This window comes from Falco peregrinus, chromosome 7, assembly GCF_023634155.1.
Source record: "Falco peregrinus isolate bFalPer1 chromosome 7, bFalPer1.pri, whole genome shotgun sequence".
Lineage (NCBI taxonomy): Eukaryota > Metazoa > Chordata > Aves > Falconiformes > Falconidae > Falco > Falco peregrinus.
The window spans coordinates 43,973,903-43,997,333 of NC_073727.1; the positions used below are offsets into that span (position 1 = coordinate 43,973,903).

Below are 23,431 nucleotides of genomic sequence, written 5' to 3' on the forward strand. Positions count from 1 at the left end.
GCCTGTTTCTCTGTGCACAAGCACTTGGTTGCATGGCTGAATGTAGACTTTGTCTCCAAGGGTGGACAAGAACTCTCCCCACTATACTGGAATGATAATTCAGTTACTCTGTGTACATTATCTTTCCTAAGATCACATACTTTCAACGGTCTTTGGGAAAGAAAACGATGAATAGTAAAAGCCAAGAACCATCTCAGACAGTACTAAAGCTCTTCATGTTTTGGGACTTTATTAAAAGATAATGAAGTACAGTTTTAAACATAAATATGATACAATACCTTCCTTGTATGCCAGTCCATCAGGGAGAACATCACTTACAAATATACGGGTGACATGCTGATCTTCATCAACTTGTGCTGTGACAGCAAAGCCTGGAGTAAAAGAGGTTTAAATCAAAACTCCTTGGGAACATTTCCCTTTTATCTTGCGTACTTAGTAGACTGTACACAACCACAGGGAGGGTACTTCTCATGAGAATACACCCACAGAGCATAGAGAAATTATCGCATTGTTTCTCAGTCATTGTAAGGCATGTTAAAGTTAATAGGACTTTACAACTTGCAGGAAATGTCATGGTGTGCTGTAAAAAAACCAAAATTATCAGCTTTTGTAGAAATCAAGAACATTTTTGACCTCAGCCCCATAGGACATTTTGGTAACACAGCTCATCGTTTCGGTTAGAGTGTGTCCATCAGACATAGAGGCATCTTAAACAGATCTAAAAACTGGAAACCCAGACTATAAAGCAGTAAACTTATACAGACCAGTGAGTGAGACAGTCCAGAAAGAAATAATTTATTCCAACAAACTTGCAGCTAAAGAACAACACAGAGCTGCCTTACAAAGGCATCTCTGCAAGGTATATAATTATTTCAAGGCATAACCACCTCCCATGAATAAAAAGCCTGTCAGAATTTGTACCGAAGGACACTCTGTTGACACTGTGCCAACAGAGGATCCCACTACCAAAAAAGAAACAGGCAGACCTTGACCATGGCCTGACTGAGACTGATTTTATTAATCCTGGCAAAGAACATGTGTCTTCTGACAATTCCACGCTTGAATTATTTGGCCAGCACGGCAGAATTAGAAAGTGGACCCTTCCCAAACATAAGAAATGCACCTGCCATTGAAGATTTAAGTGTAAAACAACCAGTTTCAGTCTTTGTTATAATGCCTCGAGTCCTTTGCAGACTCTTCGAGCTGTCAAGGACGGCACTACCTGCTCTCAGAGGCAGAAAAGTCCTGATGAGATAAAGCAAGCAATGAGAATAAAAAGAAAAATCCCTGAGAGCTTACCAAAATCACTTATGTTTTCCGTCTTTGTAAGATGAACATGATAAACATTTAATGGACAAATTTCTATTTCATCATACACCTGTTGGAAAAAAAACAGTAACAGAAGACATCAAATTACGAAATTGCAAGCATCAACCCCCAAAGTTACAGCATAAGAAATAAGTACAATATTCTTTGCATCAATGAAGAGCCAAAACTTGCTGTCTTTACACAGAGAACTGTGTTATTGTGCAAGTGTCATTGGTATCAGTGGGACTAAATACAGAGTAAGCTAAAGAGAGAAAACCCAGCCTGGAGTAGAGACTGACACTTTGCTTTTGTACCAGAAGCCCCACTTAAATCTTCAAACACTTCTTGAACTGTTTGCAGTGCCTAGCCACCCAAACGTCTGCACAGGCATGGACTGTGTGAACAAGGATGGCAGAACGCAATCCAGGAACAGCTTTAAAACCTTATTTTAGATGTAATTCACACGTATTTGTAGGTGCTAATTCAACTGTAGCTACAGACATCCCGGAGCTTTATCTAATAGGAGTCACACTTTCCTGGTCTACTATGTATTCGTATGGTTCAGGAGCACAATACTCAGTATTTTCATCAACAAGTCTTCTGAGTTGTAGGCCATAGTGTCTTGGCTCCAGCTGTTTCATCTAAGGAATAAGAAGAACGGGGTTTGGAATTTGTTATTTATTTCCAGAGTCCCAGAAGACAAAGAAGTGACACACACACACACAAACACACAAAAAAACCCTGTAGAAATCATGCAAGAGCAATCTTCAAGTCATTTTCTATCTATTTTTGTGGCATAAACAAAACTAGCTACACTGCTTAGAAGATAAGGTTCAAGTGCAATTTCCATTTTCCCTTATGATCCTCCCAAATCCTTTCATAAACACTATGTCTTGGCTATTTGATTAACTGAGCACTGCTACATGTTTCCAAAGCTATCGCAACTGTTTTCTGTCCTTTTGAACTTACACTCTCAACCATCTTTAGCAGTGACTACTTTTAACCACTCAGTTCTGATCAGCAACTTTTTCTTCTGATGTAATGCAGATATGGGCTGTTAGGAGAAGGGATGGGAAAGGAAGCAGGTCCCCTAAGGGTTTGCCTTTATTAGATTTTATTTTTATTGCTGGGTTTCACCTAGCCAGATCTGAGAGCTTCACCTATTTGTTTTTTTACCACATGCAGTCAAAGCAAAAATCCTGTCTCAACAGGGAGTCAAAGGAAAACAGGAATACCCAGAGGATATTAGCCTGAAAGTGTTGAGCCCCTGTTGGGAGTCTCTCTGAAAATCAGGATGCTAGTGAGACCACTGCACAAAACATTTCATTTTAGCATATTAATAGAGCAACATTTCAAAATCAGGAGGAAGCAACATTTCTAAGACAGGAGGAATGACTGCATCACTGAGGGTTACTTAACCTCTTTAATGCATCTCCGCAGCTTACAGAACCTAAATCTACTGAGTAACTAGTAATTGCCTTAACATCTTATTATGTGTAACAGTTTACGAGTTGCACGTGTTCTGTAACCTAAACAACTGCATTCAAAACCACATTTTTTTCCAATATGCGCTATCCAAAAGCCTCAGACAGAAAACAGAAATGAGAAAAGTATAAACCCCATAAAGCATGAATGAAGGGAAAAAAACCCAACCCCTTTGAACTTCATCCTTATACACATAACATTCAAATATGTTCTCTTAAGAAAAAAGATTCCTTACACTCACCAGAGCAGAATGAAAATGTAAGAAGGAAAAGAACCAGGATAGATGAGTAGAAAGTATTCAGCATTACAGAATGCTTATGAAAAGCTTTACACACAGAATAGAAAGAAAAAAATAAAACAGGAAAATGTTTAAGAAAAAAATCACAAAATTTAAAATAAATTTTCATGCGATACAGACAATGAAAATTAAAAGTCAGATTTACAATTACAAATATTTTGGGATGATGGAGTAGTAGAGGTAAGGAATTTTGGTTTCAACGGAATTTTACGTTTATAAATTTTATTTCCTCTTTCGGGAGTCTTGCATGTCACTGTAACTACTTCCCAATATTTCAGCTCTACTGTGCCATCTCGTGGTCAAACCATGTCTCAGACAATCCTTTTGGCCTGACTAGGTACAGAGAATTTTTAAAAAGTACAGCCAGGCATCAAACTGTTTCTCCAGGATTCAGTACCCATCAGCAAAAGGAACGAGAAAATAATTTCTTCTCGGTGATGCCATAGAGACACGTTGTAATTTGGCTAAATCAGTGTGCTCATTTTGATGTAAAAGATGTAGTTCACCCTGGATTTTTAAAAACTTTATTCTTTTTTTTTGTTTACAATACTACCAGGTGCAAAGAGCCATTAAATTGAGTCCTTTCCTCCACTAGAAGCCTCAGAATTCATTAACTTCGAGCCAGCTGAATGAGCTCACCTGAAAGTTCACACTAACCTTGGCCAAAAGCTACAGATGGATTTTGAACAGAGCAGGATTCTTTTTTTTTTTTTCTCCTGTTTTTCCCCTTTACTTGTGAAGTAAATAAACTACATTTACCATTTTTCAGAAAACAGAACTTGGGAGCAAAAAGGTGGGTTTTTTTCAAAAAGCTTGTCTGCATATTTTAAGTGACTTGAATCATGAAGTTAGAGCTAAATTCAAGCACTGATACATGCGGAGACAAAGATGCTAGGTATGTTGCCATGTTCTAGGGGTGCTGGTTTTTTGTCTGTAGTTAAAATTGGTGCTTTTACTTTACCTTCAACCTGTGACTCAGATTTCTGTCCCAAGAACTACAGCAATCCCTCTTGCTGGCACTGACTTTCAGAAGGGAATGCACTCTTTGAAACTCACAAGTAGAGCTGGTATTTAATTAAATGCTTAAAAAGGTCCTTTAAGAAGCTAACATAGCATAGCCTTTGTCACAGCAATCTTAAATGTCTTAATCTCCCAGCATTAATTCAACCAGTCCCTGTTACTCCTCTGTCATTAATTTGCACAGAACAACTGTGTTCACTGCAATGACAATGTAGAGAGGACACGTGCTGAGATTTCTCCGGGGCTGACTACCTGGCAAACTGTCACCGCTCTTTAAGTATTCACCATGTGCTGTCTTGAGCAATGTTTCTTGAAAACCTTCCTACAACCCTGCTACCTTGGCTACAACACATAAATAACGTAACTAAGGGAAACAGAGCAATGTGCCTTAATACAGTGACAGGGGGATACTGGTATCATGCTCTCACTATTTAGGCATCCTCTGATATATTAGATTCCTCCTGAAGCCCACAGCTATTAACAAGGTGCAGTCACACACAAAAAATTAGTACCTTGCATGCCAAAGACAAAACATCTTCCACCTTGTGCTCTGGCTTGAGAGTCAGCGCCACTCCCGGGCCATCACAGAAGTGAACATACGTCTGTGTTTCCCAAGCACTCTCCTTCTGGATGCTCTCCGGCACTGAGCAGTAGACATTCAAAAAGTCATCAGCTTGCTGCTGGAAACAAGGGAGGAATGTACAATGTATGTGGATGTTGCAAGAAAACCCCAAAAGTACAATTACATTGGCAGTTTGCAGTGGATACATATTGAGACATGGCATTGTGTATTCCTGCATGGCAAGACCAAGTTCTGTTACCTGCCCTCATTCACTGCTGAAGACTTTGAGAACAGATTGCACATCCTCTGCATACCTATTATGGGCTTTTGTGCCTTTATCTCATATTAACTGTTGATCTAACTCGAAGTGAAAATATGTAGCTACATGATATTATGTCACAGTGGGAATAAGTTCTTAAGAAGAACTGACTATTACAATTTTATTTAATTGACAAATGCAAAAAAAACCCCAGAATTACTGTAATTTTGCCAGAAAATTATAATATAGTAACATTCCAGCAGAGAGCACTGTGGAGCAAGGCTTGCCTTAAAATAATAAAGGACTGAAGCAGGAATAAAGTGTTCCTATTCTATTTGCAGTTTAAGAACATATTGTTTCATAGGTAGTGCAGGGTGTTTGCCTGTTTACCATTTTGCTTCACATTCACCCTTGTTCCAAAGCCACTCCACTTGATCAAATAACAACATCGACCCTGAATAAATTCCCTGTTGCTTTCCCACCTCTCATTTTCACGCCTTCTCCCGTACTGCACTTTAGACTATGCGTTTCAAAGGAAGTCACACAAGGAGAAGAAAAACACTGAGAGCTGTTCAGACTTTGGATTTTCACCTGTGTATTTGGGTCTGCCTATTCAGCAGGTCACTTAAATACCCATATCAAGGCATTTAAGCTTATGCAGGTAAGGTCTCTTGATTTCCCTTACAGTCAATGGAAAGAGACAACAAGTAAAAGCTCCCCCTGTAAAGTGGCAGAACTGCCACCCAAGACATATCTTAAGATACCTGAGCTGTTCTCAGGAGTGTCTACCTCCCTAATGCTTTTTCTTTGTATTTTTGTTTTGTTTGTTTGGGTTGGAGGGTTTGGTTGCCTACATAAAGCCCCTTGATTACGCAGTTCTTCCTCCTGGCTCTGCAGGGACACAAGCCCAGGGGTGCACTGCAATTAAAAACTGCAGTAAAATCACTGCACAGGGACTGCTTCCCTTCCTGCAGGCAGCAAAGATATTGACAACAATCTACCAATAGCAACAAAGAGACCAATACTATTTTGTTTTCCCGAATAACAACCGAGGCTGTGAAAATTATATAGTAAGCAATCCTATTCAGGTAATTACCAAACAATGCAGAAATTCAGGTTGCAGCCGACCCATAGGACAGCACATACTGGGTAATAACTTGATGCCAGAGTAACATTGGGTTTGGTGGAATAATATTAACAAACTAACGGCATTCGCGAATCTTGTATCTCTTGCTCGACTGTCCCTCTTAACTAGTTGAAAAGGAAATGTCAATTACACAGGTCCATGGAAATCCTAAAATCCAGAAACCACTATACGTAACAGGAATCCTGTTATGCTACTGCAATTAATGGAGTGATGAAATGTACATCAGGTGAAGTTTCACCTTGGTGGCTGTGGTTCCAGACTGCTCGTAACACTGGTGGTGTTGAAGATAATCCCTGTAGAAGCATGGTCCTCTCAGCACTAAATCAAGTGCCTCGGAATAAAGGCTGACCTCCTTCCGCAGTGTAAATAACAGAAAGGAGAAAGGGCAAGACAGGTAGGCTTTGAGAGTTTAGCAGGAATGAGTCAGACTTAATTCTGCGGCTTCCTCCAGGGAAAACCGAGGCTATGTTCCCTCAGCTAGGGAGATGCTCCCAGCAGCTCAGAGGTTTGTAACTGCCACAGTGGTTTACTGCCCTGCAACAGCAGTTCTTTGAATCTGTGCAACTGAAATAAACCTCACTCTTGCCGGAGACGAAAAAAACCAAACCCCAAAACACAGAGGTTTAAGGTGATAAGGAGCAGGTTTAAGGCCACCTTTTTTCTGGAAGCTTCTAAGACAGGGTAGAAAGTTCTGTAGCCAACATGAGGTACTTCCCTCTCCTTGCCACGTACACTGGTGCTCCAGCATATGCCTTGAGATAAACTCGCCCCTGCTATTAAACACGACTATGTTCCTTAACTGCAGTCAAGGTACTGTTGCTTCATCCACATTTTCCATCTCAGAAAATCTGACATGAAAAGAGATTTTTTTTCCTGTTATGCCTGTAGTGACTAATTCTACAATAGTTCATTCATTCATTGCCACATAAAGTTATAACAACCCATCCAATTTTCCAGAAATAGGCGCCAGGATTTCCAGACTGTCACACGTTGTGCCACAGGGCTGCTGCAGGACCAATAGGTTACTTCATAATTTCCTCCCACTATTTGCCTCTGGTTTTATCATTCTTTTCAGGGAAAATACAGCCTCCCTGGCAGACTTCACTATTCGTCATTCGCTACACTCCTCAGGTAGCATTTTATAAAAGTTTTGATGCTGTTTTTGTTTTTCATTTTAAATCAGCCAGTAAAACTGGTCTGATGCCAAAGTAACGGTTTTCAGTTATGATGAATCATTTCTGAGCTGTCGCATGATTCATCAAAATGTCAGGATATTAAAAATGCACACACTGTATTTAATTCCCATTTAAAAAAGGTTTAAGAAATAAGGTTGGAATAATAATAATAATAATGATAATAATAATAACAATGCTTTTCTAAAAATAAGGTTGAGCTCCAGAGCTCTGCTTCAGCACCTAAACTGGGGAAGGGTTTAGTCTTGAAACACAACCCTGCCAAACTTTGTAAAAGCCTAGCCCAAAACCAGCAGTGACATCACACCCCTGGTCCCCTGTACCTGGGGAGCATGGCTGCGAGCCCCTGCCGGAATCTGGAGAAGGCTGCTTTTATCCAGAGCTGGGCCAAGAAGCCAGACCTCATCACTTCCCCAACATGGCACCAAAGGGAGAGGACTTCATTCTGCCTGTTCCCTGGTGCCTTCAAAACCTTTCTCTGTCTTCTCAGGAGGGTTCAGGAAGAGCAAACACCCTTGTTCAGCCAGAGGACAGGAGACCTACAGCAGACCCTGATGCACAAGGCAGCACTGTTGAGCCCCCAGCCTCATGGGGTCTGATGCTAAACCGAGGGACTGATGTGACAGCCCATCAGGAGAAACCTCCAGGGGATGCAACCAAGAGATTTTGCCTCTCCTTGGCTTTAGGAGGAACCAAACCTTTCCATGTTTCAACAGGATCAGACAGGAATGAATTGCGTTTACTGTGTCTGAGGTGGGAAATGGATGCCATCTCACACCACACCCAACGGCACATTCTGGAGGAGTTGTGTTCTCTACAGAAGACCATTTCACCCAGAGATCCCTCATCATTATAATTTATTTTAAAAAGAGAGGAGTGATTTGGTTTAAATACTTTCCCACCCCAGGAAATAAAAAGCAAAAGGTCAGGTAACCAAGGGAATTCAGGTGTTTCAATGTACTTCTTCAAAGAACAGACAAAAAGTGAAGATACCTTCAGAGGCAAAACAGCATTATAGGATTAGCTGCTGTCAGCGGGAGATGCCTCTCTCAGTGGTATAACTTCTGCATAATTATATATTTCTTTCTTACCTAGCCATAAATGAATGTCCTTGATGAGAAAATAAACCATGTAGCACATAATGATACAAAAACACCAACATAAAAACCTATGAGAAATGATGAACATCATCCAAGCCTTCCTCATGAGATTCATTACAGTTCTTCATTATAGTTAATCATTTTCAAGAGCAATATTTCATTTTAGATGCAGATTTTGACTTTTTGTGTAATACCTGGTACACAAACTCAGCTGAAAGGGAATAGTACTGTAGTATGATTTTTTATAAAGTCTTCTTTCAAGTTTTAAACTGCATCAGGAGAATATCTGGTTCAGGGAACAAAGGAAGAAAAGGGACAGGGGGTAGATGGGAAGAAAAATATCCCTTTGAGTCCTGCACATGTCATTAAAGAAATCCAGCTATATCATCCAGAAACCAAAGCCCAGAAACCCTGCACCTAAGACTTAATTTGCATTTTTTATTTCGAGTCTGCACAAGCCCACCAAGGGAGACAGATTCTGTCTATGTAAACCCTGCAGTACACAGGCAACACTCGGTGGTCCTACATGTATGCAGTTATGGATTTTGCAGCACCTTGCTTTGCTTCCAGACAGGGGTACAGTGACATTATCCCTGGGGGGGCTGCGGGAGCTGAGAGGGACCCTGACTCATACCAGGCAGGGACGAGCAGCAGCTCTCCTCCTCCTGGGCACTGGAGAACATCAGCAGCAGCTATTTACTGGGTGATGTTTTGGGGATGACGCTTTCTCTTCCTTTACTTGGGCAATCTTCAACTATATATAGTTTCTCGTTTCTCTGCTGGTATGCTTCACAGACTTTAATTAGACTTTATTTGCCTTTATACTCAAAATACACAGGTTCTGTTAAAGTAGGCAAAGGGGAAAAATACACATTGGGTTTTACCGTATTGTGGAGGATGCTTTCAAACAAGCTTGGTACCAAATCTCTCTCAGACAGTGTATGCACTGTAAGGATTAGTGCTGTGAAGATTCTAGGGATTGTTTTTTTTTAAAAAAAAAAAAAAGGCTACCATGCATATCCAGAAACTTATGTTGAAGTGGTTTCATTAGCAGAATTATAATCCTGCCACCTAACATTAACTGCATTTTATGAACCTCTGTAGGGTTTCTGAACCAGCCTCATCATACGCTTGGTGAAATACATTCAGGAATTTAAAAAAGACGGTGCAGAATAAGGACAGGTATATCTTACCTCAGCAGAGTTGGCTGAATTCTGAACACCAGCAAATCCATGTCCTCCAGCTGAATCAAAAATCTATTTAAAATATTAAAGATAAATAAATAGATTAAACAAATAAACCCCTTTATTTCTTACCTATGTTAGGTAAATTATTTTAAAAAATTAAAATGAAAACTAAATTAATAAATATATATCAACCTGCCAAACCCCAGGGATCTTTTTGTACTTTTTATCGCTTTATTCTGACTAGAAGAAGTATCAAAGAAGTACAAATCTCCCTCTATAAAGAAAATCTAAGCAAGTTTACTCTTTCAGGCTACATGCACACTCATATTCAAATATGTGTAAAAGCATTCATGTCCTTGCTTTTTCCCACCTTCTGTTTAGCAATAAGATTAAAATCATTTACTTTCAAATCATGTACTACACTGGAAGTTACAGTTTCACCTTTTTGGGTATGGTTAGGTACAGCTACAAATCTCACAATGACTTAAAGGAACTATTTCAAATATTTTTTTCTGTTTTCTAAGACTCCTTACCCTACAGTTTTTCATCTCTTCTAACCGAGCAGTTAGGTCGACACTATCGATGGAAATTTTTAGCTTAGCTTTAAAGGCATAATTGACTCAAAACTTGCGTTATTAAGTAATGAAAATAGCTGAGTACTGTGTCTGCTTGGGAAGTGATGAAAGCAGAAACTGAGACTTACATTCCCCAACTGTTTTGAAAGCCTAACTACTAGTATCTCACAAAGCTATTAGGCTTATTAATGAATTGTTTTAAATCCAATACATAGCTATGGATACAATCAGATACTTGGTGAAAAGGGTTGTATAAACATAAGGATAGATCTATACAGTTTAGACATGATGTTAAGATTTGCAGGTAGTAACTTTATCCTCCTGAAGTGCAAATATAAACAGCGTTTTGTTAACTCCTCCTGCAGTCAACAAATCAGGACAGTATCAAACTTATATATGAGCTTTTTCTGTTTAGGTTTTTCTTTTCTTTTTGGGAAAAAAAATTTGGGGGGGTACTAGCAAAAGCCTTTTGGATAATCCAAGACACTAACAAACTCTTTCTAAATCTTATACAAAATCCAGTTTCTGCTAATGCAAATAAAGGGCACCACTTCTGAACTTCCTCTTCCTGGTCTCACCCACAGATGTAATGAAAGTATTTTATTGTTTATGATTTCTCAAAACAGTTTATCATTTAGACACAAGAAAGCAGATAAGCATTTAAAAAACCAAGGGTAATGTGAGCCTAGACATCCCCCATCTGCTATAGTGCAGTTTTATTAACTGATTTATAAAAGACTGAGCCACTTCATTAATGTTTACGAAAGCCTCCCAGCACAGAAACTCTGAACCTTCTTTTTTATTAGTACCATAACATTAAACTTAAGTTAAAATTAAAAACTTCTCTGACACAATGATGCTCAAGAATATACTATCTAATTTTGAAGCTAGGGTACAGCAGATGAAAAAATACCAGCTTTAGACAAATGAACTTTAATTAAATCCAAGAAAGCAAGACATTTTTAACCTATTGTGTGACAGACTGCAGCACAATGAGCAGAGAAGTGAGCTCCACTTCTCTGCTTAACCCAGTGTCGCAGAGGGCTGAAAGAGACAATAAGCAAGACAGCCTCAAGCCTGTTCTGATTTTGATATACAATTATGTGCATACACACAAGCCTGAGCAAAGATATGGCTCCCTTTTCAGCCACCTTCTAGGTTCATGGGTCAGTTTTCAAGCCATGCCTTTAAAAATTCCACACTTTTATAAGTATGAGTCATAGCCTGGTGTTACTCATATGCAACACTCAGCATTTACATTTCCTTAATTTTATTGTAGGATATTAAATAAATAAAAAAAAAAAAATCAAGAGCCTCAACTCATGGATGAAAATGGACACATTTTTGGGCCAGCTAGTTGCAAGGTTTGGAAGGAGGGTGAGGATGCACTGGGGCCACACCTCTGCCTGCACCAGGGCTCCCTCCTCTGTGCTCGGAAAAGCAGCGGAACAGCAGCAGGAGCCTCCTCTCCTTGCCATGGATATAAGCCTCCCCATACCTGAGCTCTGCAGGGGAAGGACGTATTACCCAGTTAAGACTGTGAGATATCAGCTCCGCTGGGAACAGAGCTAAGGGGCACAACATCCCTTCCCTCAAGGCTCTTTTATTAATAAAGAAATAGAGGTGCAGGACCCACAGACCAGCCTCACCTGCTGGGTGAAACAGGGGAAATTATGTGAAAAGAATGACCTGGAGAAAATTTCTCCTTCAGTTCCCTCCTTCATAAGAGAGACTAGAGTTTTATTCTTACGCAATTTCACCATGTAAACACATTTCGATCGATATGCTAAAATGTGCAAGTCACCCAAAGAAGCTTAATCTCAGTCTTACACATAGATAAATATTTACCTACTAAAAATACAAACCACTACACCAGAAAATGCTGACATGTTATTTAGTAACATTAAATCTGCTGCACCAGCTCTGGGACTACTGCAGTATGTGTACAGATAGGCTTGTTTAAATATTCCACAAGCAGATTACCATAAATCAAGAACAGCCGATTTTCAAGTGCTGATCATATATTTTTGACCAATAAAATCAAAATACCAGGGGACGATAGGAACAAAGTCACTTGATAAACAATGCACAAAATACTGCTTTGCAGAAGAAACAGCAGACATGGCAGACTCTAGTAAAAATAGTAATGTCATGAGTGTGGGTGCATCTTTACACCTTCTGCCTCACCATCAAAGAAGTATCTCTGTTTCTGCTGTTACTGACCTTTTTTTTTTCAGGGAGAAGGCAGCAAACTTTTGTTTCACATTTAGCTGTGCTTTTACTGAGGAAAATACAGACTCCTGAAGCGTGGGGTTTACACTAGTTGTGTGCACGGGCCATTAGTTTCACAAAGAGAAAAAGACCCAGTGAGATGCTGTAGTTTTTCAGCAATGCAGCCCTTCAGCGGGGGCACACATCAGCACAGCCACTCTCCCCAGGGCCAGCCTGCCCCAGCACATCAAACCTGTGCCAAGCCTTCAGCTGGTGTAAACTGGCATGGCTTTATTCGTCAGCTGTCTACACCTAAGCTGGCCTCCTGCATGAGAACAGTCTTCCTTTGGCTTGGCTAAAATGTACTTCCAAGCAGCACGTGTTGCTTTGAGGGGCTATGCCAAAGATAGCTGTCTTTGCAGCAGTCTCCCCTCTTTCTCCCTTGAAGACTCACCTGTGTTACTATTTCAATTGCAATAGCACTTCAGAGCTCCAGTCAGAAGCCAGCACACACTGTGTTAAGGACCGTGCATACAGGCTATCTCCAAAGAAACTCTACTTCCAAGCAGTTTGCAACGTGCCAGAGGACAAGTTTTATTACAAGTGGTAACTGATAGTTTTGAGCTGGTGATAATAAACTAACCCGCTGGGTCAAAACCTCATTCACCAATCTTACTTATCACAAAGAAACCCCAAATTCGATATATACTCTTCACAAGTGACTCTCCCATTGCAAGTCTGCCATGTCTACTGAAACTGCAAACACAGGTTTGATGGACAGATGTCTCCCACCCCGTGCATCAAGAGCACCTCACAGGATGAGCCCCAGCAGAAGCAAGCCACTCTATGCTGTCCCCAGTAATAAGATCTACCTGAGTTATGGAAGGTCGCTTTTCTTTTCCTTTTCTTGCCAATGTGTCCAGTCCTTTTAGCGAAGAAAATAAACCCTTCTTATTTCGGACCCTCTGTGACAGAGATAGGGTACGTTTCCTGAGAGCAGCTTCATCCCTGGAGCAGATCTATGTAAACACAGAGACAGGCTTTCCTATATCACTTTCCTAACAGCAAAATATTGACAGTTATTTCAGCTTGAGGCATCAAGGAGAGTTACTTCAGTTCACCCCAATCTAATATGCCAAGGTGCAAGGACAATGTTTTAAACTTTCAGTGGTGATGCCTGTTTTGGTATTCCAGTGGTGTGACTGTAATTTTTTCGTCATGGGGCAAAATTAGAAGCTCATTGGAAGGGAGGAACTGAGAAGACATTGCTTTGTACAAAAAAATAAGTTAATGAGAAGGCTTGGAAGAAGAATGATAAGCTATCATTCAGATATGAAATTGCTACTGTAAGAAAGACTCTCAACATTGCCAAATGTAGGAGATAAACGTGCTATGGCATTGAGTTATTAACAAGCAACAACACAAACCACACTGGTAAAAGCAGTGGCAGAGAGAAACATTCCCTGACAAGACTTTTCAGGACTACTATTCAGACTGACTTCTCACGCAGCAAATGTCGCCCACCCCTCCCTGCCACAATCAGCCTCACAGCCCTGCCACGCTTAAAAGAGCAGAGGTGCACCTGCTACTGCCCTACTTCCCTTTAAGCCAACAGGGTGATAGCAGCTGAGGATCAGGATCTCCCTCATTCTTCTTTGTGAACACAGCTAACTGTTCTTTAAAAGTCACTTATAATTTTGGATTGTTTGTAGTTTTAGCCTATTCTAAAAATACTTCCTTTTCAGAAGGGTATCAAACTGTTTCTGAAAAATGGAGCCATCTGGACCTCCAAAAAAGATCAACTCAACCCAGAGTCACCTGAACCACTTTCAGAAATGTCAGCGTCAGGCTCTTTTCACTCTAAGCAACTTAGCTCCTCTACACTTTAAACTCTTAACTCAGTGGAGGTGAAATTGCAGTGACAAAATTTCAGCACAATGACTCTTTTACATATATTCTGGAGGAATATTTTGGTTTGTTTCTTTTTTTAAGTATGGGTCAGAAGTACCCAGTTCTGGGGACAAAAAAAAGTTATGGACATATTCCTCATGGTTTAAAAGTCTGTCTCTGTAAAAGAAAAATTATCTGCAGTCACAGAACAGGCAGAAAGTGTGAGAAGGGAACAGGGCTGTCCAGGCAACACATGTGGGTGCAGCCATGTACTACCCCAGCACAATTCCACATTTAAGTACAATATTAACAATGGCTTTGTGTAACACACCCATGAAAAGTGCATTTGGACTTACCAGTGCATGGAAGGATGAGACAGAGAAAATGCCGAGCCGCCCCAGTGCCAATTTTGAAGGACGACTGGCAGCAGCCAAAAGACTCTTTGGGTTTGGGAGCTCCCCACCTTGCAAACTGGCTAGGTAACATCGCATTCGGAAAAGGTCCATGTTAAATTTTTCCAGGTTCTGTTCCCATTGCTGGATCTGTTTAGATATAAAAAGGGACAATTAAAAGGGGAAAAATGTCTTTGTAGGCTGCGCTGAAAATTTGAGCTCTTCCCCAAACCCACAGTAAATTGCTTTCATCTGGTAGTATATGGATTAGATTAGTTATTCCATGCCAAAACACATTCAGTCATATTGTGTTACATCAACCCAAAAGATGGCTTGAAATAAAACAAAGCTGGTGGTCTTAAATGCATACTGACAAGATGAACATACTGTGAACTTTGGGTAGTTTGATAGCCACAAAAGCAGTTACATAAAAACACAACCCTGTGGTTCACAAAGGCGCTTCCCCCCTGCACCCCGCCTCCCTTCTTTCTCTCCTTTTTGGAGATTAGTTTTGTTTCCTTCATTTTTACGAGCTTAGATTGGATAGCTGGCTGGCTGAAAGCAAAGCAGCATAGCTACGCTAATGCACTGTAAAAGCGAAGGCACTGTGCAAAGCTTGGTAGTTACTCTGATAGGTCCTGCTCATTCTTTACTATTGTCCTATGGCCTCTCCATCTGTAAAGAGCAGACAATATTGGCAACACAAGGATGTGCAGTTCTTTACCTGACTAACAGGCTAAGGCATGCTTACACTCAGGCAAACGTCAAAAATGAGCTATATATGTGCAATACCAACCACTGGATCAAAAGCAAGAATGTATACCTACCCTTCATGCAATTTTAAACACTTCTAACAGAGGCATATGCGATCTAACAGACCACTTAATCCAGTTTCAATGTACAATTAGGGAAGTGAAGTCTCAAATATTTCCTAGGCAAAGTTCTGAATCAAGGCTTAGATGACAGACGTCAAGTATTGGTACAAGTAGATACACACTCATCTACGCAGACACTTACGATTCTTATGCACTGCACAAAAGTCAAATTTTGCTTCTTACTTCCCCAACTTACAGATTGGTAGCTGCAGCTAAAATCTGCTTCACAGTGTACAATATACCTTGATACTGATCAACAGTACAAATAAAAAGGCGGCTGTGTTTAACAGAGTAGGCACATTCACACATGGGAAGGCAGAAAAGGCATGTTCATTAAGTTAATGTATACCAAGTTCATGTACTACTGAAGGTTGTTAAAATCCCCTGACAACACTGATCTTCCAGTGTCAGCTCCAATCACCGCATGTTGGTTGTCCAACAAGTGGTTTAGGGCTGTGGAGAAAGCTCATCACGTTTTCTCCAACACATGTTGACTTCATACCTTTCGCCGGCACACCCCACACGCCCCTGTGCACACAGGACATTAGCTCGTTACACTGAGATTAGCCAAGGTTGGGGCAAGCACCTTTGTGACTTAGAAAACAAATTGATAAGTATAATAAAAATCTCAGGCAGACTATGACCCACAGGCTCGTCTAGAAGCAAAATCAGTTCAGTTCCCTTATAATGCTGCCAAATACCACAAGGCACATCTTGCCTCTTACTTTCAACAATGAAGAAGTGAGCAAAGGGTGAAGAAGGCCCTGTTAACAAAACGGCGCTAAGACTCGTACCACAGCTGATAGAGACCTTACCTAGTCTGGCTTCCCTACGCATGTGCTCACAGACTGCGGTGTCACTTATGGCAATACTTTTGAAGCCAAATACTTATCTGGCAGGTAGGGCGAAGAAAGCGAAGACAATATACTGTGAATGCAAAATTGTAATTTACACTACACTGAAAAAAAACCCCAAAAACTTTCAGGGAATGACTATTAAAAGCAAAAGACAGAATTCCAAAAGCTTGTAATGAAAGCAATTCCTAAAAGTCCAGAGGAAAAGGACAGAGACATACACATAACAAAGATGCTTGATCTAATCCCTCACCACAGACATTCATAAATGCATCTTTTGCGCCCCCATAAAGAACTGTCATTTTTTCTTGGGTTTATTCAATCATTGCCCTTTATTTTGCTTCCTTCTGTGCTCTCAGACACCGCTCACAGATCGTTTTTCTGCTTGCCAGTACTTTACGCATGGGACGACTCCAATAGGAGGTTTTGTGACAAGCTCTTTCACTGTGTCAACATCGAACTAGAACGAAAACATGGTTGTCAGCTTTTCACAAAGCCAAAAGCTACAAGCTCAGGTGAAGTCTTTTCCTGTGGGATGACACCTCCGTGGGTACAAAGCCAATCCAACTTTGAATAGCTCAGGAACAGAGCAAGGCTTGTTTTGGGCGCTGCTGAAGTGGAGCATTCTGCCTCCATTGAGCATGAGCTGAACACTGGCACCCTTGTGTTTCTGAGGCCTTCTCCAAAATCCCCATTATACATTTGTACTAAGTTTTATTTTAAAATAAAGATTACCTAAGAAGGGGGAGTGGGGTACAACATGAGGACATTCAGAAGAAATAATTAAATTAAGGTGTTTATCAGTCATGCAGGATGCTAGCTAATCAGCTCCAAAAGCATTGGTAATCGTGATGTTACATTTAATGGCATTAGCAAAAGCTGTAGGCAGGGAATTTCTGGGATTGTCTTGTAGTCTTATCAAAACCAGGGATGTCTGGAACCAATCGAAGACCACGAACCAATACCAGCTGCTATTTGTCTAAGCCTTTTAAACTATGATAATTCTTTCTAAAGATTTATATTGTTGAAGACTAAACAGGGGAAGCACACAAATAAAGAAGCAACAACTTCAAAGCACAGTATGACCTGGTCCATGAAGTTAATTTACAGCCTACAGACTAACTGCTGCACTCCTTATTCTGCTATTGTGTAAGGCAAATCTCTGCCCCACGTGGGAGGACCGCCCAAAAGACGGCTCAAGGACTTAACTTCATCATGCACAGACAAAACAGCCCTTTTGAAATCTGCTCGAAAGCGAGCAGGAAAAAGCGGATGCACCAGACAGCCGTGAGAATGGAATGGGTGACAAAGGCTACCAGCAGCACAAAGCCAGTCTGCAGGAGATAAGGCCCATTGTTCGAGCTGTGCCAAAACCTGCGAGCACTTGTGAAACACTTCTCGTGTGACCTGCTCCACTGCTGTGCTTGCCTGCACCGTCAGCTGCAGCACCCAGGGCATCCCAAACCATCCTCTTTCGGACACTGCTTCAAAACCTCCATGTCAATTTCTAGGAAAAGCATCTCAAGCTGTTCCTAGAGGAAAGGGAGGATGTCATTCTCAGTACAGGCAAATGTTCGGCAAGGATTTCTAGGTTTAGTGGCAGCATGACTGCGAGAACGGCCAAGAGGGGCCACCCCAGTAAATTTATTTGGCCTAATAGGATCCCTGTAAGTCAGAGAGAAAAAGGAGGCTGTGGCAAAGGGACAGAAAGGAGTAAAATGTGGGAAGCCTTAAGAGTTAGGGGCATGAATTATTTAGCCCAGGCCACCAGGGGAACTCATGCAAGGAACAAGGCACAGGGACAAGAAAGTAACTATGTGGGGAGTGCTACATGAGGGGATGAGCTTTTGCATGAGTGAGTTCAGGAATGAGTTTTTAAGAGTTAACATACAAAGGAACATCAGTGTGGTACTTCTGGCAGTACTTTAGCAGTAATGATCATTTTCAGAACATAAATAGTCAATTCTCCTCGCAATGTGGTGAAAAATCTATTCAGCCACTAAGAAACAATCATAAATTAATTAAATTTGAAATCACACAAACAGATGAGCTAAAGGAAGATGGTTGAAAGCCGGTCTCTGTTAATTCAATAACCCTGCTAGGTTCTCTATAGGTAAACTCTACAGAAAAAGCTTTGGAAAGGCAGTGGTTTCCAGCAGGTGACATAGGGATCCACAGTTCCTATATGCTATACAGTTCTCTCTGCAGGTGACATTTCTAGTGGCACCTCTACCTCCATTCGAACATGCTTGAGGTTTTCAGACTGTAAAAGAGAGGGCCCTGACCGTCCCAGTGAAGGCAGTGCCAACAGTGTGGCTCAGGGAAAGTCACCGGCTCCTTATCCTTCTTATACTACAGTCCAAACAGTGTCTTTTGCAGGGCTGCGGAAGGACTGTCTCATTTTCAAAAATCTGTTCTGTACCAAGTAAGAAGAGTTCCACATAATAAAATCCAAATCAGTATGTGAATGGTGAAAGCAGTGCCAGAAATGACACCATATGAACTCAAGGTAGCAATACTTCTAAAGGACCTAGAGGAAGGATGGAAGAAACTTCCTGGACAGCTCACCTGACAACAAAATACCAGTTTTCCACTTGGCAGTTCTTTAAGGCAGCACAAAAGAAAAGATGCACAGAGAGGAGGGCCAAACTCTGAGAAAACTGAGTGCTTAAGCCTCTGAAACTGATTGGATTTAGTAATATACCATGCAGAAACACGAGCTCCTCGTTGATACAATTAACTATCTATAGCAGTAAAAATTCAAAATCTTCCCCTACGCAACATCTTCTTCCCAGATGGAAAATGTCTCTGCAAGCTGATGCAGGGAACTCTATGGATTTAAAAGAAACTTCTGCCACTTTTCTATACGAACAGCTTTTCAACCACATTACAAACACCACCAAACTCTGCATTCCAGTCCCTGGTTCTCAGACACAATTCATATTGTACCCATCTGGATAAATGAGTCACTTGGTTTCTGGGGACACGGGAAAGATTTTTATTGTCATTACTTCCTAAAAAGAACTTTAAAAAGCAAAACCATCACTCTCCCAGAAATTCCATTACTTTAAAGGACACTACAGAGATGCTGTCATAACATTTGGTTGAAAGAAATAAAAGGAATGTGATAGAGTACATCAACAATGATGTGCAATTAACAATACCCTTTGTTCTTCATTCTGCCTAGTGACTTTAAAAATGGTTAAGAAAACTTCCTGAAATAAGAAGACAACAGCTTTTTTACAATAAATGCAATCTTTCTGCTTGGTTTGGAAGGACAGAATTTTCATAATTTCTAACCAAAACAGACAGAGGAAATCTTATTCCCAATACCAGTGATAGCACAAAAGTGCACACACGTGTACCCAATTTACATTCTTGTCAATAAACTGATTAAAACTTGCGGTACCACATGTACATCTACAGCTAGGGATGTAATTAAGAAAGCCACTGAATCTTAGTCCCCAGCTGGCCCTCCCCAAAAATCAGAAAACCAGCCCTTTCTGTACACACTCCCCCACCAGCTTTATTGTATGAAATAATGCTATGCAATTCCACATTCTGTAACAGTTTATTCATTTTTCATTATTTTATACTAAAACTTTGTGAAACAAAGACAGAAATTCACTCACCTGCAAAACAGTAATTACAGCATTGAGGGAAATGGACGTGACCTTCCCTAACTTTCTGACTGCCTACTCACCTCATTCCTTAGTGACAGTCTACTACTACTAAAGAGAAGGATTTTGCTAGTGGTGTAGGGAGGGACCATCCTACACTGACGAGTGACACCTGTAAAGAAATCATACTGAAGCTCTCGGAAAACAGAGCTCTGCTCTAGCCAGTTCAAAGACCACCCAAAATGAAGACCTGTTCTAACAAGTTTAGGTAATGTTTTTTTTTAATTTAGGAAGGTATGGAAGAAAGAAAACTAACTTTGTATTGCAATTCAAATTGAATCTGTATGCAGGAAAACTGGTAAGTGCTAGCAAAGTTCCCTGAATAGATTCTCTGTCAGTGTTATTATTGTGAGTTTTTATCTGAATGTCAGCCAATATTTCATCAGATGCTTTATAGAAAATTAAGACATGAAATTTGGGCTTTGGGGAGCCCAAAGAATAAAATTGCCCAAACTATTCCAATCATCTTCCTATACATGTGAGAGAAAAGAGAAAGAATCAGGTACATTTTAAACAAAACAATGTAATGAACTCTGTATAAAAAGCCAGAGACCACTACAGGGAAGGGAATGAAAGGCACTAATGGATTTAATGACTACCTAGAGTAAACAGACCACCACCTTACTGATCCCCCCGCTTTTTTTCATGGTAACAGATAAACTACTTTTAGTTGTAGGACACATACAAAAACTTCCATAAAAAATAGCTCCCAGCATGTGCCTGTTCTTCTCATTAATGCCTCATCATTTCAGTGCCTGCAAGTAAATACCTATGTTCATAACCCATCTGATAAGTAAGTTAAGTATCATGTGCACAGAAAACATGAATCACGTCAGAAATGTCTGAATAGCTTGGAAAACATTATACCAACATACTAAAATTTGAAGAGAAAAACCCAGAATGCTTTTAAGCAACTATTATTCATATTATTGTTCTAAATTGAGACAACAGAATAGATTTATGTAACAAGTACATAAAATACACCCAGAGCTGCAGTGCCCTCACTGAGGTAGATTTTCCATCCCATTAAAACCAGTCCCACAGGCACAGACAGCCCCAGTTTTTACTTAAGGTGCAACATTTTGTTAACAGAGCTCTGAATAAATGCTAATAATGCCTTTCACTAAGTTCAGTAGCAGTTAGACAGGGCTCCATAGTCACAGGGAACACTGTGATTTCTGTAGCAGATTAAACAGCTAGGAAAACTAGTTTTTTAAATACGGGCTTTGAAATTAATCTCGGCACTAGGGGATTTTCAAACTCGCTACCTTTCATCCTAATTCTCTTCAGTTTAGGGGAGAAGTTACACCCTGGGGGGAAGCCACCACCCACAACATATTTGTTGCATATAGTAATATAAACGCATATGGCTATAGGTAGTATGTGCAGACTTGGGATTTCCAGCCACACTGCCAGTGGCCTACTGGGACTGGCTGCTGTATGTACATCGCTCTTGCAGATGCTTCAATTGATCTCTTCTAAACTGCCCAACGATACCAATGCGAAGGGCTGCCATTTTCTCTTAAACAGTTACTAAGCCTATTACTATTATTGGACAAGTAAATCCAGGTAGAGCGAATCCCTGACCTAGGCTGCAAGGCTGAAGATATTTCTCAACCAGTTCAAAGGCATCAAGTCTCTACAACAATCATTTCACAAGAAAACCAACATTTCCCTTGTTATTTTTTTATCTGCACTTCTGTTCAGTACTAGCTTTATCAATCGCTAGCCTGCAAATCCCCCAAATATAAAAGATAGTATGAGATGAACTTCTCCAGTCCCTTTGCTGGACACAAAAAAGAAACATGTATGTAAATTAAAATACCTATAGGAATTTTAGAAGTCCAGGTTTCCTTACAGCAACTGCCTTTCAGGTGACGGTAACTGTGAAACAAGAAAAGCTTTTGCTTGCTTGCAAAACCCTGTGAAATATGTCTTCAGCAGAGAATTATTGGTTTTAAATCAACACAGATGTGAAACAAAATAGAAAGTTGAGGTTGGGTGGTTGCTTTTCTGAGGAAGAGGAAAGAAAAGGAGAAAGGATATAGAAATCAGTTTCCAAGATAATTCCCCAGTGAGAATAAATTAAGACTGTGCCTCATCTTTCTACATAAAAAAGCACCGTGGTCCTTCCAAAGTCAATCACACTATTTCCACTGACTTCCCAAAATATATCACCAGTGAAGTTTTCCAGGATGGGATGTAGGGCATACTTATAAACTACAGTATTGCCAATACAATATACTTCAGCACCAAGGAATCAAACATAACTGCCACATGATTGAAAACGCCACCAAATTTACACAAAACCAAACCCAGAATTTGTATTCCTCTTGTTACTCAAAGTGGGAAAAAGACAACTAACCAACCACAGTTACTAAACAACTGAGCTACATACACACAGACTTCTCCCTCAGGAATACTGTTTTTTTTAAATTGTTAGCTTACTAAGTATATTAAGAATTCTCTGTTACTAATTAGAACAAGATTTTTTTTTTTCTTTGCAAAAGCCCATCTCTGAGACATCAAATCAAAAGATTAGGAACCCCAGTTATCTATTGACTTTTCTCTGAAGCGACTTTGCTAACAAACCTTCAGCAACTGTAAGGAGAGATTTCATAGAGATCAAAGGGATCAAGACTGGAGAAAAGCCTCATTATAAATCTATTGTTTCCTAACTAGTGGATGTTTGCACATGATCCATCTCACTCTTTGTCTCACTGGTTTGCCCTCATTCAGTGTTTTGAGACATTCATAGACAGAAGATTAACAGGAATAAATCTTCTACAGCCCTAGTGGATTTCAGTTCCAGCAGAATGCAGCCAACTTCTTCCAGGGACTCAGCTGGAAAGCAATGGCAGTCATTCAAGGACAGAACATCTAATTAGCAGGTATAAGACAGCATCATTAATAGTCTTCAGCTGACCCTAAATAAACTACTAGCATCAATATCTAATGAGGGAAGGGGTAAATTGAGTTAATATACATCAGGATGTTTCCTCAGTGCATCGTGTGTCAAGCACTCGACATCTCTAGAAAGCTGTATATTCTTCTAGGTCTCAAAACCTACTGCAATAAAAAGATGCTTAATGTTTTTCTGCCGTTCACCTCACTAGGCTGTGGACAATGAAATAAAGTGACCTGGAAATAAATTATAAACATCTGAGCACTCAAAGGGCTTATGAACATCTGCACCACAAACCCCTACACAAACCTGCATACTTTTTGAACTCTGCTCATACAGCTTCTGACTGAAGTGTAGTCAGTACCAGTCAGTCTGCCCTTCATCAAGTTCAAGCCAATATAGTAAGAATTTAAAATATTATAAGCATCAAATTCCTGAAACTAAAATTGTTCCACTAACCAAAGAAACATAATTATTGCTGTATTGGATC

General features: G+C 40.2%; 1 protein-coding gene across 4 annotated transcripts in view; it reads right to left on the minus strand.

Annotated features, from left to right (window-relative positions):
* The window catches only part of TIAM2 (TIAM Rac1 associated GEF 2), a 90,995-nt gene that overhangs the window by 50,753 nt on the left and 16,811 nt on the right, over positions 1-23,431 (minus strand). For 2 of the 4 annotated variants that reach the window (XM_055810281.1, XM_055810282.1), the window contains exons 6-12: positions 14,592-14,777; positions 13,218-13,364; positions 9,566-9,628; positions 4,624-4,791; positions 1,844-1,949; positions 1,300-1,377; positions 279-371 (exon numbers count right to left, since the gene is read on the minus strand). In XM_055810281.1, the coding sequence (XP_055666256.1) occupies positions 279-371; positions 1,300-1,377; positions 1,844-1,949; positions 4,624-4,791; positions 9,566-9,628; positions 13,218-13,364; positions 14,592-14,777 (841 nt within the window). The remainder of the gene's footprint in view (positions 1-278; positions 372-1,299; positions 1,378-1,843; positions 1,950-4,623; positions 4,792-9,565; positions 9,629-13,217; positions 13,365-14,591; positions 14,778-23,431) is intronic. The other 2 variants (XM_055810283.1, XM_055810284.1) reach the window with 2 other exon arrangements.